Raw genomic sequence first — 19,741 nt, forward strand, 5'->3', positions numbered from 1 at the left:
TTATCTACCTGGGTTTCATCTGCTTGAAGAAATATTTAATTTCTTTCTTAATTTTTAGCAGTTTTTTTTTTTTTTAAATTATATATATATATATATATATATATATAAATGTATGTGAAAGTACTATTTATAAGTTTAATGATTAATTATGAGTATTTATTTTTAATTTAGATAATTAAAGCTACTTTAGTACTTTTTACATATTTCTTGAATCCAAACTAAATTTAGAATATTACAAATTGAACTTTTAAAAACCTATATGATTAATGAAATGGTTATCAAACATATTTCAGATTAAAAAGGCTTACAACTACTTATAATTTAACCGTAGGAGCCATAATTAATTTGAGATTGATTTAGAAATAAGGGGGTTCTGAGTAATTTGAAATACAAGTCATTGCATGAACTCAGGGTAAGAATGTGGGTTAATCACAGCTACTTTATTACCCATTATCAGTCAAGTAAATAAAAAGAATCGTACTCACTCTTATTCCAAGTTCCCTTGACTGGCTGCAGCCGAAAATTAATGTTTTGATGTTTAATTACCACAATGAGATGATGTGATAGTCCAAACCCACTTTTAGTAGATATTGTCCACTTAACTCATTACGTATTGCCGGCCGCTTCACGATGTTAAAACGCGTATGCTAGGGAGAAGTTTCTATACTCTTATACAATTTTAAGTTACCTTCTCCAACTATGGGATCTCACATGTTGTCGATAGAGAAAAATTACGATCATTACCACAATGATGTAGAGCCACGAAAGAAAACTTCCAAACTGCTCTTCAGCGTTTGCAGCCCACTCAATGATCATCCCCATTCGGTCCTAACCATCTATTCTGATACTGTTTTCCTGTCGAAAGAAATTCGGTATTCTGATTTTTAATGCATTGTATACATGAACACAAAGAAAAGAGTTCAAAAATTGCAGGGCAGAATTATTGGAAGCTTCCTCACTGCCATGCATACCTATCAAGTTGCTTTTCTACCCATACTTCCATCCATGAGGAGACTTGATTTTCTGAGTACATAAGATAATGGAAGATTGTCCAGAACCTGTGAAGAAAAATGAACAATTTAATGGTCAAGGAAGCATATATACGACTCAAAATCAAAGAAAGTTAAGCCAACACCACTTGAAGATGAAAAAATCACGCCTCAGCAAAGTCTTCAATGAAAAATTGGGTAATGAAACAATGTTCAACAATTGAGGAAACAAATTCATGCATATGCAATCATACATCATTTGATGTTTCTCTGAGACAGAAATTGAGGGAAAAGGCAACACTATTGATGCGTAGAGTTATTGATTACAATTTTACTACAGTTTATCTGAGTACACTTTTACAATTTTACTACAATGTACTACCATATGTTTCACAAGTTAACTTTTAACATACCTCAAGCATAATTACCCAACATGGCTCCTCCTCCTCCACGTCTCCTGTTGGACAATGGTTATTGTTACAACTACATTGTAGAATCATAAATGCAGAGGGTATGCATAAAGGAGCAACAAATGTAACAAACCACTATCTATATTAAACTGTCTGCTGCTGAGTTACAAAGAAGAATAAAGAGAAAACAATCAAGTTTGGCAAATAATGTCAACAATAGAATACATTTAAAAAAAAAAAAAAAAAAAAAATCAAGGTTGAGAAGGTATTACTCATTTCATGGTTGAGTAAGTGTCGCAAAAGCACACATGTATAAGTCATAATGTTTTCGAGATAGAGCAACACATATGTACTAGTCATATTTTGGTGAACTCTTGTAGGCGCAATCAAACATTATGTAATCCATTATACCCTGTCATATAACTGTGGACAAATAAAAAGATGCACACACACACATACACACACACAATCAAGTTGGCATAACAAAACTAGAGATTCAGAGCATTTAAAGTCTCCTATTTCAAAAGAAGTTTATGACTAATTAATTTATTTGAATGTTCACAATGTCATCGGTGGAATATTTGGATTGAAGAAATGGAAGAACTTAGAGAAATCAAACATAGGGATAGTTTTGAACTTCCTGATTTTGTTCTCCTTGTGGCTTCCACATAGCGTTCTCTTAATAGGATCTGCATTTTTGTAAACCTAAGGATTTCGGTTAGGACATGACTTGCGTCCTTGCCCCCTAACGGTTCTATATATCTTTGACATTAACACAGTTTTTTCTTCTTACCGGCACCAAGCAAGGGAATATCCATATAGCTAGAGGAAAAATATTGGTTTCTTAAATTAAAATCCAAAATTCGTAAACAATTAGGAGTAATGGCTTCAAACTATACATCTCATATAAAACTAACATATCTGCTAAAGAGAAAAGAAAAGGAAAAGAACCACAATTCTCAAAAACACTAGTGACGGTTCCAATCAAATAAGGAGACTTCCTTTTTGGAGCTCCCAGAGGACAAATCAGTTAATCTCAACTTCTAACTATGGTCACATTATGGTTGTAGAAAAGGATTGTCAAAAATTCAATCTTCAAGGATACAGGAAGCTTTGAGGTTTTTTGTACCAAACAGGACATTTCAACCAGCTAGCACGAAAGTATTATTTATTTAGCGCTCAAGATAAACAGAAAATGGGAAGACAAGATATCCTGATATGGCCAAAGTTCAGGAAACTCTCAACTTAGCTAGGATAAAGAAAAATGGCGCAGCACAACAAAAGCGTTCAGATATAGCAGGCAGGAAACCTGAGTGGGTAAAAATATTGAATGCAACAAAAATATCCTGAGTGGCTATGAATTTACATTTCAAGATAAAGAAAGATAGAAATCTTACTTTCAGTGGAATAGAAAGATTGGCAGTACGCATGATTGCTTGAGCAATCCCATGGGCATACCAAGACTACAAGGAAATATAAGTTGCAAGGTCAAACACAAAGAAAGCTGACGGAGAAAAATTAACAAACAAAAGTAAACATGAAAGATGCAGCCAGAGCTTACTATCAATTGAGCTAGATTTCATAGTTATTGAGAAATGAAAATTATCTCACCGAGGTAGAGCAAAAATTAACAAAGAAGATTTGTGGGCATTTTTCTTTCATGCTAGTTTGACTTATTCTCAAAAATTACATCGAGGAGAGAATACTCAATATCAGAACCATTGGTCCGCTGGAACAAAGATCATCTCGTCCAGATTAATGCTAATATTACGTATGATGAACTTCAATCATGAATCCAGTGCAATACGTGATATCTAACAGTAGAATTTTATGGGAAATTTTCAGTTGTGGAATCTTTTGTTTATTAACATCCATAGTTTGCAGAATGCGCATGTATTATGTCACTTACCATTCCGACTCTGCCTTCAGAAAACATCATAGCAACGATATCAGAGGAACATTATGCTTTTTAAGAAACCAGCATGTTGAATTGACAGGAATAATAGATATGCTTGTAAATATGGCCATAGTTTAATCACACACACACCACGTTCATCAAGTAAACAGGAAATATCATTTGATCGAAAATATGATCACTCTTAACGAGCCTCCTGGACACAATTTTCTAGCTATTATAGCAACATGATGACAATACACTCATATCAATCCGAATATTCATGCCTTAATGCTTGCGAATACCTCCAAACTATACAGATATGGCATACCTTCAAGCTGATTGAACTTGATGCCTGTTCCAAAACTTAACCGACCGTGACCGCTGAGCGAAATATCCATGATTCGGATCGTACGATGCGGAATGTATGAAATCGCGAACCTCACGAGAATTATTCATCGAAATCCATAACTACGAAATGCGAAATGTGAGTAAGAATCAATCCGAAAAGGAGAAGAGTAATGCTTACAAGAATCGGCTCGTCATCAACAACATGAGTCGAAATGTGAGTAAGAATCGGCTCGTCATCAACAACATGAAATCGCGAACCTCACGAGAATTATTCATCGAAATCCATAACTACGAAATGCGAAATGTGAGTAAGAATCAATCCGAAAATGAGAAGAGTAATGCTTACAAGAATCGGCTCGTCATCAACAACATGAGTCGAAAAAAGTGATCAACAGCGCGCGATCGTTGATCTGAATTCACTGCAATATAAAGTTCCAAGAATTGGAGACAACATTGCGGAACATACGGGAAGAGAGGGAGAAAATATACCTCGAGAGAAAGGAAGAACAGTGAGAAGTTTCTGAAAGGAAACATCAATGGCGCCATAACAGGATGCTCTGTGATGGAACGACTTTGTTAGTATAATTGCTCTCGCTGAACTGAGGGTTTTGGAGAGCCTTTGGGCATAAACTCCCGCCAAAAAATTTCTCCATTTTTTAATATATTATTTTCTAACAGCAAAAAAACATTCCTCTAAAAACGTTTTTATTGGATAGTTTTTTTATTTTTAAATATAATTCTATTATAAAATATAAAAGATTTTCATACATTCAATAATAGTTACTTATAACGTTTAATATAATTTTTAAGAATTAAAATTTTAAAATTTTAATATTTAATTCTTTTTTAAATGGCTTTGATATATATATGGGGTGGGACGAGTCTCTCTCCCACATAGGGTGGGACGAGGCTCGATCCCGTTTTATGCGGATAAATCTCTCATAGCTGTATATATAAAAATGGGGTGTGATGAGGCCCGATCCCATTTAGCTAATACGGATAAATCTCTAATAGCTTTCTCCCACATGGGTTGGAACGAGGCCCGATCTCGTTTAGCTAATGCGGATAAATCTCTCATAGCTCTCTCCCACATGGGTTGGAACGAGGCCCGACCCCGTTTAGCTAATGCGGATAAATCTACTATATATATATATATATATATATATATATATACACATATATAAAGGTGGGATGAGGCCCGATCCTATTTAGCTAATGCGGATGAATCTCTAATAGCTCTCTCCCACATGGGTTGGAACGAGGCCCGACCCCGTTTAGCTAACGTAGATAAATCTCTCATAACTATCTTCCAGATTTCCTGTTTTAAATAAGATATAAATTGAACTATCAACCTTCTCTAATGATAATTTTTATCTTTACATTCGAATAAATTCGGATCCTTAAATTTTCATGAAACTAGCAATTTAGTCCTTAAATTTCAGTTTATAACGCTTTGATCATGTATTTTCAATTTATAACAATTTCGTCCATACAAATTTAAAATTTAAAATTATTTAATTATTATCATAAAATTATTTTTAACATTTCAATAGAATTTATTACACAACTCCATATCCCATTTAATTTTGATATTTTTTTTAAGATAAAAATTAAATTATAATAAAATTAGATAAAACTGTAATATACTAAAATTTAAAGGCGAAAATGTAAATTTAAAAAGCATAGAAACTAAATCGTTAAATTAAATTTTAAGGACTAAATTGCAACTTCCACAAAAGTTCAGGGACTAGACTGCAACATCTTTAAAACTCGATAATAGGTTGTTTTTACTTCCATTTGTGAACCAATAATTTGATTCAATCACGTTTTCGGTGTTTTTATTCAAATAATATATAATTTGGCAATAAAAATTAATTTTAAGTCAATGAATTATTATTTTCTTTTTTCTAAATTTTAGTTTTCTAAATAATAGTTGACCATTGATGTAATATTATTGTCCTTTTTTAATTTTTTTAATTCTTCGTCCAATTTTTTTATTTAACTATGATTTATTTTATTGTACTATATTTAATCATCATTCATTTAAAAAACTCTTTAAGTTATATTTAATTTATTTTAAATAATAATAATAATTTTAGTCATTTAACATGTTATCAATAAATGCTTATATTTTAATTTTAGGTCTGTTTGGCGGGTTTGTCATTTTCCCGCACATGTTAGGTACCGTTTGAGAAGTAATCTTATTCACCGAACACGACACCTTCATCCCGTATAATAAAATATCAAAAGGAGTTTCAAATGAGGTGGACGAAATGAACGGGTTAAAATATTAATATTAAAAATATAATAGCTAGTTTCAAATGAGGTGGAATACGCACTGTATGATGATGAGGATGTTCATGAGGCGCATGACACTATGGGGTTTCGCTGATATCTGAACGTCGCTACAAATTAGCTTGACTAGAGAGTCCAAAGGGTGTGCGAGCGCCTTGGAGATTCACACTCGCACGCGAAATGAACGGGTTAAAATATTAATATTAAAAATATAATAGCTAGTTTCAAATGAGGTGGAATACGTACTATATGACGATGAGGGTGTTCATGAGGCGCATGACACTATGGGGTTCCGCTGATATCTGAACGTCGCTACAAATTAGCTTGACTAGAGAGCCAAGGGGTGTGCGAGCGCCTTGGAGATTCACACTCGCACGCGAAATGAACGGGTTAAAATATTAATATTAAAAATGTAATAGCTAGTTTCAAATGAGGTAGAATACGCACTGTATGATGATGAGGGTGTTCATGAGGCGCATGACACTATGGGGTTTCGCTGATATCTGAACGTCGCTACAAAATAGCTTGACTAGAGAGTCCAAAGGGTGTGCGAGCGCCTTGGAGATTCACACTTGCACACGAAATGAACGAGTTAAAATATTAATATTAAAAATGTAATAGCTAGTTTCAAATGAGGCGGAATACGCACCGTATGATGACGAGAGTGTTCATGAGACGCATGACACTATGGGGTTCCGCTGACATCTGAACGTCGCTATATATTAGCTTGACTAGAGGGTCTAGGGGGTGTGCGAGTGCTCCGAGGATTCACACTCGCACGTGTGAGTCGTTTATAGGGAAGTACTACACATCCAATTTGTCCGAGACAGGAGGCCACGCTTATGATGTTTAAAGATAGGTCCCTGAATCATGATGACATGTGTTTGCATTTGCAGGGACCCTATAGTGGGGACACTGACCGAATATTCTTCGAAATACTCAAGCTGTGTGCTACATCCGACCTCATTTTATTTCGATTTGCATCAAATTATTTACCGACACGTGCTAGGTTACTGATCGTTTACGGTTAAGATGTGACGTGTTCAAATAAATAATAATTTGATTTTGTTATACATTTTTTTGTAATTTAAACCAAATTATTGTGTCTATTAATGGTACTATTTTGCTAACTTAAGAAACATGGCCATGTGAAAGAAATGGGATTTTAAAAGCAACTCAAATATTTTTAATTAAAAAAATAACCTCTTTTTCATTTCCATGGGCTGCAAAAGCCACTTTTTATGCCTTAGAACATGGAAGCAAACCTAAAAGAGAAAAATAAATAAATAAAATAAAATAAAATAAATATATTTTTAAAGTTAATAAAACCACCCTTCACCACTTAGACATGTGATTCCCAACGAAACCCTAATTCGTTAGAGCCAACGAAGTCGTTAACTTCCCGTCCAAACAACAATTTACCTATAGAATTCAAAACCCGAGTCCTATTAGAATAAAGTAAATCATAAATAGGTGATGTATTAAGACTACTCGGGTAACCACAGGTATTACAAATATCCACTGGTAGAGAACGACGCAATATGGAGGTCGAGAAAGAATTCAGGTTAAAGTTAGAGCGAGCGATGAAGTCGTTGTGACAAGGGTACTTCCAAGTGTAGCGCCAATCCACGAGCTAACTTAACGCCAGTCACGTTTTTTAAGTTACATATATTTACAAGTATGCCACTACTTATTTATTTATTATTATTATAAAATTTATATTATTTTAATAAATTTAAAAGAGGGAGGTTTTTTAATTAAAAAAAAAAAAAAAAAAAAAAAAAAGCAAAAAAGGGTTACTTTGGCTTTAATGCACAAAATATATTTCAAATTTATATTTTTCGTAAATATATATATAATTTCAAAAGTTAATTAAGATAAATTTTAAAGTTTTATTTAAAATTTAAAATATTAATTAAATATATATTTTTTAACGGTCCATAATATTTACGTGAGGTGAAATTGAGAAAGGGGAGAGAAACGTACAAAAGAGAGGGCCGTAGACCAAACATCCCAACCCATGTCTGATTTGGTTCCAACAGTTGAGAAACACAATGGTCTGATAAGATTCATTGAATTGTCTGTCCCCTTTTCTTTATTTATTTATTTATTTATTACTTGTGTGTTTTTTTTTTTTTTTTTTAATTATTATTATTATTATTTATTCTTTTTATCTTCCTAATTTAATTAAACTAGTTCAAATATAATTTAAATTTCAAGAAATGTGTTTTTATTTAAAATAAATGGGTAGGACTATGAATTTTTGGTATTCCATTATTGCCCTTCCAAAGGGTAGTCCTTAATGAGTTTATTTTAATTTTCTTTTATTTATTTATTACTTGTTTTTTTTTTTCTCTCCTTCATTTAATTAAACTAGTTCAAATATAATTTAAATTTCAAGAAATATGTTTTTATTTAAAATAAATGGGTAGGACTTTAATTTTGTGGTATTCCATTATTTTCCTTTGGGTGGCCCTTCCAAAGGGTAGTCCTTAGTGAGTTGACTTTTTATATATATATATATATATATATATATATATATATATATATATATATATATATATATATATATATATATATATATTTAATTGAGGAGAAATGGAAAAAGTATGCAAATTTTGTAATTACATAAACAATGTCTCATTCAATTGAGAAAAAGAAAAAAAAAATTGGTGGTTACTTAAGTTAGGCGGACAGACGGAGGACCTTAGGGCTTATCCAAAAGAAGGCTCGAGCAATCATTGATTGAAATGAATAATCGTTGATATTGTAATCAAAACGTCTCGTAGTAGAGAGGACCAATGGACGAAATTGATTAAATTGGGAAAATTCGAGTTTGGATCATACATTGACTTTAATCGAGCATTTCTTAACTGAAATATCTCGACCATAAAAACTAGATTTACAATTTAACATTTTTAGGTAAATATAGTTTCATCTTGGTCAATTTTTTTTAACCATATGAACTAAATATCAAATTCTATTGTCTACTTGAAATACTTTGCCTAAACAACTTTAAATATTATTTATTAAAATAATAAATTAATTTTTAAAATTTTAATATTACCTAAAATTACAAATTTGATTAAAAAATTGGTCAATTTCATTAAAGTCAAAAGAATCAAAACCCTAATGCATCAATAATAAATGATAAATTAAAATAAATTAAAAAATGTAATTTTTTTTTTTGTCGAGCTAAAGAATAGCTAGTTGTCAATCATGTGGTGGTTACAAATAAAATAATGAAACACAGTCACCATGTTTGGACACACAAATAACAATAACCAAAAGCCAGATAAGCCACAAAATTCTTCATTTTGTCCCCCTCAAAAAATATGTCAGAGAATTTCCTATCCCGGTTATGGGTAGCTTATCCACACATCCAATCATACCGCCAATTCCCCTATCTGTCCCTCCACCACAACCTAAATCATTTAATTTGTTTGACATTACTAAAAATATAAAAATTTTGTTACATATATATATATATATATATGTAACAAATTTTTTATATTTTTAGTAATGTCAAATTTAGTGATTTATTATTAAAATTAAAAGAAATTCAATTAATGGATTTTCTTAAATATTATTTATTATTATAATTCTATACATTTGAATAAAAAATAACTTTAGATAACACTAATAATTAATTTAAATACAATATTAAAATATAATATACCCAAAGTTAAAAAAATAATATTTTAATGAATATTATAATATTAATTTGAGTAGCTTTAGAGGTCTAAATTTAACCCACATGCCTTTTGACATTAAATCTTCTGTCATACTATAAGAAAAAGCACCTAGGTTTCAGAAGTGCTTTACTTGCCTCTTTATATATATATATATATATATATATATATATATATATTTATTTATTTAAATAATTTAATAATATTATTTTTCTGTTTTAGGAAGCAATAAATGCCAAAATATGAGTAAAAGTTGGAATTGATTGCCCTAAAAACACTGTTCCACCTTGCTGCCTTTTGCTTTCACGCTGAGGGGAGGTCTTGTCATGGAACACAATCAAACCCAACGACCATACTTGTAAATTTGGTACACATTTTTGTCCCCACCCTTCTTCTTCTTCTTGTTTTTTTCGATTATTTACGGTATCCGTCACGTTCCACCAAACTCTAAACTCGAACTCGAGAACATTTACAAGTCATAAACCCTAAATTTTGTGTGCTCGAGTGTTTGTTATTGATTGGTTCGATTCGTATATCGGGATAATATGTAAGTGTTGGTGTTAGTAATTTGACTCGTTTATCAATAATATAGTGAGTATTATGTGTTTGAGTCAGTGTTACTGAACTAAACAAACCTTTTTGTGAAACGTGTTGAGGGGTAAATTTAGATATATTTTTTTAAAAAGAGAAACAGGGTATTCAGGTCTATTACGATAATAAGCAACGTTCATCGAATGGATTTTATGATCTTCATCAATATTTATCACGTTTAAATAGGATACAAACTATCCACTAATACCTAAATATCAGAAAAAATATATAATTAACTAAATATCTTAAATAAGATAAAATATACTGATAAAATATACTACTAACAAATCCTAAAATATCTCAAATATACTCCTTAATTAATTATTAAAATATATCTCCAAATATCATATCTTAATATTTTAGTAACCAAAATGGTAAAATAAAATTTACAATGGAGTAAAGATTTTTAACTCTCGATAATTTAACTAAATACGGTAAGAATTTTAGAATGTAGGGCAAAATGACCATCTTACCCTTCCTAAAATCTGTCCAAAACTTGCCTCAAATGGATGCAATAATGTAAAGTAGTGGACAAAATTTATAATAATGACTAAAATTTAAATTTATAATTTGACAATTTATTTTCATCACTCCTTAAAATAAAAAATTTAAAAAAATTAAAAATCTCCCCACCGGCTCGTTTTATGGAGGGGTCCAGATGGCCGCTCTTCTTTGGCTGGCCTCCCATCTTTTTGGACTAGCTCTGTCTCCCCTTATCCATTATATATATATATATATATATATATTATTTATTTACAACACAATAATAATAATAATAATAATAATTTCTGGGGTGGGTATTTTATTTTATAATTTAAAAATAGCTTAATTTATTAAGTCAATTAAACAGCAAAATATTCAAATTTTAGTTTCATATTAAATTTTTATTAAAACTAAATTGTTGCCTTTTAAAACAATAATAATATTTTATTGAATATAATTACCAGTTAATATTTAATTGAAACATAACTTTATAATATTTATTTTTCATTAATTTATAAATGAAGTTTTAAATAATAATTAAATGTTTTATGGGAAAAGTTCAAAAGATCTGTTTTTAAATTCTCAAAATAATTTTTTTGATTAAAAATTTAAATATAAGAATTTATATAAAAATAAATAAATAAAGAAATAAAATCAATCACATGGCAAGTAGACTGCAGCTTGCCTTTCTGATTTAGCCTTTTACCCACGCTCATACAGACTCATACTGACAAACACAGAAGAAAGAGAGAAAAAAAATATATTAAAATATTATTAAATAAATTGGGACAGAGACATTACGCAGAAACATCGCTGTCTAATTTATCTTTTTTTTTTTTAATTTTTTTTTTTAAATATTTTAATAAATTAATTTGATAATCTGAATTTTCTTTGTTTTTCCTACGGCTTATTTCTTCATTGCTTGACCCATTTTCGGGGCTCCGACCCAAAGGGCCGTTTGGTTTGATTTTATCGAGTGGATTTTTGTTTGGTTCTTTCATTTTCGTTTTGATTTTATAATCTCCCACTCGCCGGAGCCGAAATGCTCTCTGGGTTTTCTCAGGAACCGGCCGGAATGTACTCGGCCATTTCGGCGCTGCCGATTGACGCCGGCGGTCACGGCAAGTTTCAGGGTTCTCTTGATGGAACGAATCTTCCCGGCGATGCTTGTTTGGTTCTCACGTCGGATCCGAAGCCGCGCCTCCGCTGGACGGCGGAGCTTCATGAGCGATTTGTCGACGCCGTCACTCAGCTCGGCGGCCCTGACAGTGAGTTTGGTTTTCTTTTAGCTTTGTAATTGATTTTCACTCTGTACAATGTTGCAATGTGTTGTATTGGTCTGCAAAAATGGTAGTGTTTTGGTGTGGTAATTTAGAAGTAATTTCTGTGGGTTTCATTTGAATTTTGGAGATATTGGTGTTTTGACTGTGGTGAAAAAGAATTTTAGCGTTAAATTTGGATGAGAAGTTTAATTTGGTGGGGTTTTTTTGGATAAAAAGCTTCACCATTGGGTAAAAAAGAGAGGCAAGGGAGATTTTAATGATTGTGTCACTTGAAGCTGGCTTCAAGTTGGAGGAGGTGTTCTTACAAGGAAGAAGCCCTTTGGAGTGGGCAATATTTCTTGCTATATCTCGGACATTTGGCTCGGGAAACGTAGGAGAACTCTTCGTAGAAGAACGTTTTTCTTTGTTAGTTCAACGAGTGGGGGTGAGGGGTTCGAACGTCTGACCTTATGGTCAACGGTATATGCCTTAATTGGTTTAGCTTAGCTCGTGTTGACTAGAGACAAAATACTTGCTTACACACCACGTGTTGTAGGAGTTGAAGAAGCTTCTATTGACTAGTGTGTAGGTAAATGTTGTCCCAGTTAGAGCGTGGAGTACCCTCGGGGGAGGGCTCATGGTCAATCGTATATGCCTTAATTGGTTTAGCTAAGCTCGGGTTGACTAGAGACAAAATACTTGCCTACATGCCATGGGTTGTAGGAGTTTTAGGAGCTCCTATTAACTAGTGTGTAGGCGAATATTGTCCCGGTTAGAGGGTGGAGTACCCTCGGGGGAGAGGTTTGAACCTCTGACCTCGTGGTCAACGGTATATGTCTTAATTGGTTTAGCTAAGCTCGGGTTGACTAGAGACAAAATACTTGCCTATACGCCACGAGTTGTAGGAGCTCATATTGACTAGTGTGTAGGCGAATATTGTCCTGGTTAGAGGGTGGAGTACCCACGTGGTAGGGGTTCGAACCTCTAACCTCATGGTCAATGATATATGCTTTAATTGGTTTAGCTAAGCTCGGGTTGATTAGAGACAAAATACTTGCCTACATACCACGAGTTGTAGGAGCTCCTATTGACTAGTGTGTAGGCGAATATTGTCCCGGTTAGAGGGTGGAGTACCCATGTGGGAGGGGTTCGAACCTCTGACCTCATGGTCAACGGTATATGCCTTTAATTGGTTTAGCTAAGCTCGGGTTGACTAGAGACAAAATACTTGCCTACACGCCACGTGTTGTAGGAGTTGTTGGAGCTCCTATTGACTAGTGTGTAGGCGAATATTTCCCCGGTTCAACGGTGGAGTACCCTTTGGGGAGATGTAGACAACAACTAGATTTAACTCCGTTCGAGCGTTCGTAATCGAAGAACTTTGTGAATATCATTTGTCTATCGTCCTCGAAATCTATAGCCATTGGCTTGTTCGTGACCGAATAGTTTCGTAATTAAGTTGTTAGTTTCTTTTGTTTTGGCTTAGGTTGGTTTTTTGGATGCCCATGTGTTTTATTTCATTGAAGTTAGGTTAGGTAGGTTACTTTGGCATATGTCGAAATTTGCAATTCTTGCTCGAACATGTTTCGGAGGGATTTTTAACGACGGAAGGTATGTTTAGGAGTGATTTTGAACCATTTCGATATCGTTCTAGCCGGGACCGATTCTTTGGTCTCGGGCTTAGTTCGATATCGAGCATGGCTACTTTACGAGAGACGTTTGGGTCAACGAATATACCTTATTTATTTCGTGATATTCGAAATGCACTGTTGATCTCGATCATGATTTTCGTTTCTATATTCGTTTCAGAGGCAACCCCGAAAACAATTATGAGAACAATGGGAGTAAAAGGTCTCACGCTTTATCACTTAAAATCGCACCTCCAGGTATGTTCATATCGCCGTAATACCGAACAAGCTCGATACTTAACCTTTTTGTTCCATTCGTGCGTGCGTGTGTGAAAATTTGAGGTCATGTTCTTTACCTCCAAAATTTTTCTCATCCAGAAAGTTCTTCCATTGTAGATATTTACACCATATGTTTTCTTGATGCCTTGTGCTGGCAGAAATATCGACTCGGGAAGCAATCGTTCAAGGAATCGACCGAGAATTCAAAGGACGGTACGAACTTCCTCTTCGAAACTCTTAGGATTTGATCGTTTTCTTTTTCATTTTATGGAATGAAGTATCGAATAGCTCGAACTGTGGGGCATGCTTACTCGTTTTTTATTTAGAGAACCACGTCTTGACTTTACCCGAAACACGGGCTCTGGCATATTGTCATAAATTGATTGATTTGTAAATCGAAGAAAAACGTTTAAATGGCTCACGGATATCGGCTTTCAGCTTCTTGTATGGCAGAAAGTCAAGAAACAAGTTCGTCGTTGTCGCCATCGTCGAGATTAATGACACAGGATCTTAACGAGTATGCTCGAGTTTTTCTTTTTGACATCGTTGTTTTTCATGACTTTTTCGACCGGTTGTTCATTGAGTACTTTTATATTTCGAACAGCGGTTTCCAAGTCACGGAGGCTTTACGAGTGCAGATGGAGGTTCAAAGAAGGCTGCACGAGCAGCTCGAGGTTAGTCTCTCATTTGCTCTTCCACAACATAACAAAATCCGTTTTCAACTCCGTGCCATTACCGTTAAAACAGGTGCAGCGTCATCTTCAACTTCGCATTGAAGCACAAGGCAAATACTTACAGACGATACTCGACCGAGCTTGTCAAGCATTAAGCGATCAGACTGCAGCCTCTGCAGGACTCGAAGCTGCCAGAGAAGAGCTCTCCGAACTTGCAATCAAAGTCTCGAATGACTCGAAAGAGATGGCACCATTGGAGTCACAAAAAGTGCTTCCCTTCTCGGAACTCGCTGCTGCTCTAGAAAACCGAAAAGCTCCTACCGTTATGGCTCGAATAGGCGATTGCTCGATGGATAGCTGCCTGACATCAGCTGGAAGCCCGGTTTCCCCTATCGGAGTAGGATCAACTGTCACCGCAATGAAGAGACCGAGACCAGGTTTCAGTCATGGAGATTCGATGGTGCTCGAGGGCAATGCTCGGCACGAGGTCGAATGGATGATGAGTAATATTGGATGAAATGTCCAGTCTTTTTCTTCTTCTAATCTACATTTTTTCTTTTAACTGTTTAGTTCATCCAAATGTGTTGAAATCTTTAATGAAGGATACAATATGTTCTGTGGTTTGTATATTCTTTGTAATCAGACCCCTTTTTGCTGATTAGTTGACTTTTTAAAAGTCAACGTTTTTTTTTTAAACTTATTATGGTCAAATATTGGATCGTTGGGGGCCGAAAGGGTAAATCACAAAAGTTATTTTTGTTGATATAGTCGTTTTCACAATTAATCTATGTTTCTCTTTTCTGACCCGAGGGGCAAAAAGGTAAAGTGAACAGCTTATTCGGTTGTCAAGGTCATTTGCACAATTAACCTATGTTCTTTTCTCACCCGAAGGGATTGGAGGGCAAAAGAGTAAATCACTTAAGTTATTCTGTTCTTAAGGTCATTTGCATAGTTAATGTATGTGGCTTCTTTTCTTGCTAGGGGTCTAGGGGCAAAATGGTAAAGTGCAAAAAGTTATTCTTGTTGGGAGAGGGTTGAGGGGTAAAAGAGTAAAGTACAACGTTTTTCGATGGTTAAGGTTGTTTGCAAAAGGGGTTGAGGGCAAAATGGTAAAACACAAAAGTTATTCGGTTGTTATCCGTTTTCTCTTCTCATTGGGGTCGAGGGGCAAAATGGTAAAGTGCAAAAGCTAACCTTATTGTTATGATTATTTTTACAATTAACCTATGTTTTTCTTTCCTCTCGATGACGGGCAAAAGGGTAAAACACAAAAGTTATTCCATGGATAAGGTCATTCACATAATTAACCTATGTGTTTGCTTTTCTCATCGAGGGTTGAAGGGCAAAACGGTAAAATACAAAAAGTTATTTATACAATTAACCTATATTTTTCTTTTCTCCCGAGGGTTGACAGGCAAAATGGTAAAATACAAAAAGTCATTCCATCGATAAGGTAATTCACACAATTAACCTATATGCTTTTTATTTTCTCGTCGAGAGTTGAGGGGCAAAATGGTAAAATGCAAAAGTTATTTCTGTCATTGTACAATTAACCTATGTTCTTTTTTTTCACGAGAAGTTGACAGGCAAAAAGGTAAAGCACAAAAGTTATTCGACAATTAATTTAGATACTTCTAAATAAAATTAAATTTTAATTAAAATTTTAAATTTTTACGTATTAAAAAATATCACTTTAGTTCTTATACTTAACCTCGTTTGCACGTTAATCTAAATTTAAAAATATATTTACACCGTAATAAAAATAAAATTTATTATTATAATACTAAGGACAAAAATAAAAAACTAATTTTTAGATTTATTTTAAAGTTATTGGGAAAAATATTTTATTTTTTTATTATTATTACTTTATTTTTAAGTAATATTCTCCGGTCTTTTCGTTCTAGCAAGTAGAGAGAAGATATTTAAAAGCATAAGCATCTAGGATTATACGTTCATCGACCTGCTCTTCGTCAATGAAACCCATAATGGCATCTCCACTTTGGTCCAATGCGCTACTCAATTCCATTTTTCTTCTCTCTTTTTGGATTTCTCCCTCTCTGCTGAACTTTGGATGAACTTTCTTGCCTGTGTTTCAATGGAAGTTTCACCTGGTGAGTACAACTTTCTTTTTCTTTGTAGTCCATGTCTTTTCTTTCCGTTAGTCTTCTTGTTCTTTTTACTCGATGATCGTTCAAGAAACGGAGATTTTCGTTTTGCTGTACTTGTGCGTAAAGGAATTTAATCTGTTCTTTGTTTTGGAATCTGATTTATGTGATAATTTCAGTAATAGTTCCGTGGTTTGTCGTGTGTTGAAATAGAATTGTTGTTTGGATAGTTGAATTTTACGAGAGGTGTTTGTCGATTTTGACGGTGCAACCTAGGGTTTAGTTTTGATATTCAATAGCCATTTTGAATGATTGCTCTGTATTTACGTTAAGTTAATCTTTGAACTCGTTATGAACATAATTATCTGGTTGAAATCTGGAATTGTATGCCAGGGTTGATCACAACTCAAAGGGTGAAGTCTGAGAGTAAGAAATATGTAAAACGATAGATAACTTTTAATTTGAAAAGAAGAAGGCGATTTACAAGCGATGAGCTATGGAATTGTAACCAAAAGTTGTGTAATCTAGAAATTGGAGGAAATTCTTGTGTTTGAGGGTATGGGAAAGGATGGATAACTGGAAATTGGTTTTTCTTGTTAGAATTTATTGAATGTAATCCTACTACTTCAAGTGAATAATCAGGAAGAAACATTGAAACGTATCCAAAGTACTTTTCCATATTTCAAGTGAATGCGAAGTAAAAGAGAGGACAATACTTCAGAAATGTTTGCATATATAGCATTTCATCTTCCATTTTTATAGACAAGAAACAATAAACATTGCAATTTGTATGATTCTTACGATCCCTGCATCCCTAACTGGTTAATTTCCATCCTCATGTCCTTTTTTGGCTGTTTGACAACTTCTGGGATTGCTATATCCATCATATGATACACTGATAACGTTTTCATTTGACGTGTCAGGAACACATTGATTTTCTCCATCTTTTGTTCTAAAGGAACATTTCATTCCAGCCCTCATGTCCAAAATTGGAAGCATGTTTTTCTGCTGCAGTTCATCAAATAAATACAAGAGATTGGATGAAAAACTTGGAAGAAAAATGCTTGAAGTTAAAAGAAATTTAGCTGGACATGACAATTTCAAGTCATTAAATGGCATAATCTTGAGATTTCCCCAATTTAAAGAAGGATTACAAGACATCAGAGGTGTATTTGAACAGTATGGTGAGTTTCATTTTAGCTGCATCACCCTTTTTGAGTGTCTCCTGCTCAAGATCTTCTCACTATACTCTCTCTATCAGATGAAGATTCCAATGGAAGCATTGATCCCGAAGAACTCAAGAAATGCTTACAACAGCTGCAAATGCATATCACCGAGGAGGAAGTCAAGGATCTTTTCCACTCTTGTGACATTGATGGAAGTGCTGGAATACAATTCAATGAGTTCATCGTTCTCCTATGTCTTATATATCTCCTCAAGGACCAGCATTTGCCCAACGTAAGCACAAACAAACTTTTATGTCTCCATTTTCATTCAATTTTCAATCTGTTAATCATTTTGAGCATAAACATCTTGGAGGTCTGTTGCAGATATCAAAGCTGGGTTCACCTCGACTTGCAGCAACTTTTGACACAATTATCCAAGCTTTCATATTTCTTGATAAAAATGGCGACGGAAAGCTCAACAAAAAAGAAATGGTCAAGGCTTTGAATGCTCCATGCGAGAGATCCCCTGCACGCATTACACAAACTAGATTCAGTATTGATCCCTTCACTAAAGACACTCCATATCCGTTTTCATTTAATGAATCGTTCTAGAAAGTTGAAACACGTAAAACATATCTGATACAACATTGTGTCGTGTTCATATTCATTCTTAGATTGACACGTTAAAGCCTCATTTGATAACTTTTTGGTTTATCGTTTTCACTTCTCTTTAATTTATTGTCTACTTTTAAAATGTTTTCAAGCTCTAAGCCAAAATTTGAACTCTTTTGCTTTTTGATTATATATTTGATTTGCTCACTTTTCTTAATGGATGCAGGGGAAATGGACTGGAACAACAGTGGAAAGGTCAATTTCAGGGAGTTTCTATTTGGTTTCATTAATTGGGTTGGAATTGACACTGATGATGACCTCTCTCTTACATGAAGCTTAAACAAATAAGGTCAGATTTTGATAATGTCATATTCAAAACTGAATAACTTGCTGATGATTATAGTGAGATACTACTCTTATTTGTTTATTTCATTTGGGGAATTGTAATGTTCGACATGTGAATTAGATTACATTATGTTATTCTTATCGTTATCGTTGTTACTATGTAGAGTTCGATGTTGTGAAGACCGACTCGAGAGGATCGATAAGGCGAAAAAATGTACGTATATCTTTATTGTTTAGGCAGTTAATATCAATATATGATATTAGGTTTGTAACAAAAATGCATATTACATTACATATATATATGTTATTTGCTACCACACTTTCATTCTAGCATATTGTGATGGTATAATGGTTATCTTTTTCGGGTTTGAGTTAAAAAATTATGGGGTAGGAATCGAGCTATCGACTTGGCAAAACATAGATATGTTATTTTATTAAAATTTTGTGTACACAAGCAGGTTATCAAATTGAGTGTACTGTCTTGTCAAAATTTCATGTACATCTACCGGTTATTAGACATGAGTCTGTAATTCTATCAAAATTTCACGTGCATCAACCGACTGTTAGACGTGGGTGTATCATTCTCTCGAAATTTAGAGTATATAAACAAACAATCAAACTTGATGTTAGAGAAAAAGGGTAATTGTGGTTTATGGAGATACGTGGCAGAATTGATGAAGGATGACAAGATGAAAGGAATGAACTCGAGAAATGGGACTTAAAGTTGAAATCGTAGGAGTGGTTTGTGTGACACTCGAGTAAAGAACGAACATACCAAGAACGAACATACAAATGAACTAAATCCAGAATAAATGTGATCTTAAGGATCAGATAACTAACAAAAAGACTTAAAATAATTAAAAGCTACTATATATACACACGAACAAGGTGTGCTTTATTTCTTATAGTATTTACTTTTAGAAGCGAGAACTAAACAACGTGACCATGTCGTAGAAGATGTAGAG

At 33.7% G+C, this 19,741-nt stretch overlaps 2 protein-coding genes and 1 long non-coding RNA gene across 9 annotated transcripts; 2 read left to right on the forward strand and 1 right to left on the reverse strand.

The window, feature by feature from the left end:
• Positions 1-407: 407 nt before the first annotated feature.
• Positions 408-4,273, reverse strand: LOC111800954 (uncharacterized). Of its 6 annotated transcripts, none has more exons than XR_015422280.1 (7): positions 4,134-4,273; positions 3,991-4,063; positions 3,625-3,764; positions 2,797-2,862; positions 1,403-1,446; positions 972-1,058; positions 408-855 (listed from the first exon to the last, which is right to left on the reverse strand). It is a non-coding gene; the product is annotated as an uncharacterized LOC111800954 (long non-coding RNA). The 6 variants fall into 6 exon arrangements; XR_015422279.1 differs by having other exon boundaries at positions 3,625-3,932; XR_015422278.1 differs by having other exon boundaries at positions 3,823-4,063.
• Positions 4,274-11,619: 7,346 nt separating this feature from the next.
• On the forward strand, positions 11,620-15,209 carry LOC111799809 (protein PHR1-LIKE 2). The gene is made up of 6 exons (XM_023683289.2): positions 11,620-11,973; positions 13,777-13,853; positions 14,033-14,087; positions 14,313-14,391; positions 14,479-14,548; positions 14,622-15,209. Exons 1-6 carry the CDS (start codon positions 11,748-11,750, stop codon positions 15,063-15,065), a joined length of 951 nt encoding a protein of 316 aa, XP_023539057.2. The 5' UTR covers positions 11,620-11,747; the 3' UTR covers positions 15,066-15,209.
• A 1,288-nt stretch (positions 15,210-16,497) lies between these two features.
• Positions 16,498-19,106, forward strand: LOC111799716 (putative calcium-binding protein CML22). Of its 2 annotated transcripts, XM_023683164.2 has the most exons (6): positions 16,498-16,659; positions 17,577-17,837; positions 17,915-18,111; positions 18,204-18,372; positions 18,658-18,780; positions 18,941-19,106. In XM_023683164.2, the coding sequence occupies exons 2-5, from the start codon at positions 17,633-17,635 to the stop codon at positions 18,762-18,764; spliced, it is 678 nt and encodes a 225-aa protein (XP_023538932.2). In that variant the 5' UTR covers positions 16,498-16,659; positions 17,577-17,632; the 3' UTR covers positions 18,765-18,780; positions 18,941-19,106. The 2 variants fall into 2 exon arrangements, with proteins under 2 accessions (XP_023538932.2, XP_086982464.1); XM_087126338.1 differs by having other exon boundaries at positions 18,658-19,106.
• Positions 19,107-19,741: the final 635 nt, after the last annotated feature.

This window comes from Cucurbita pepo, chromosome 8 (assembly GCF_057944985.1).
Source record: "Cucurbita pepo subsp. pepo isolate OVF chromosome 8, ASM5794498v1, whole genome shotgun sequence".
Lineage (NCBI taxonomy): Eukaryota > Viridiplantae > Streptophyta > Magnoliopsida > Cucurbitales > Cucurbitaceae > Cucurbita > Cucurbita pepo.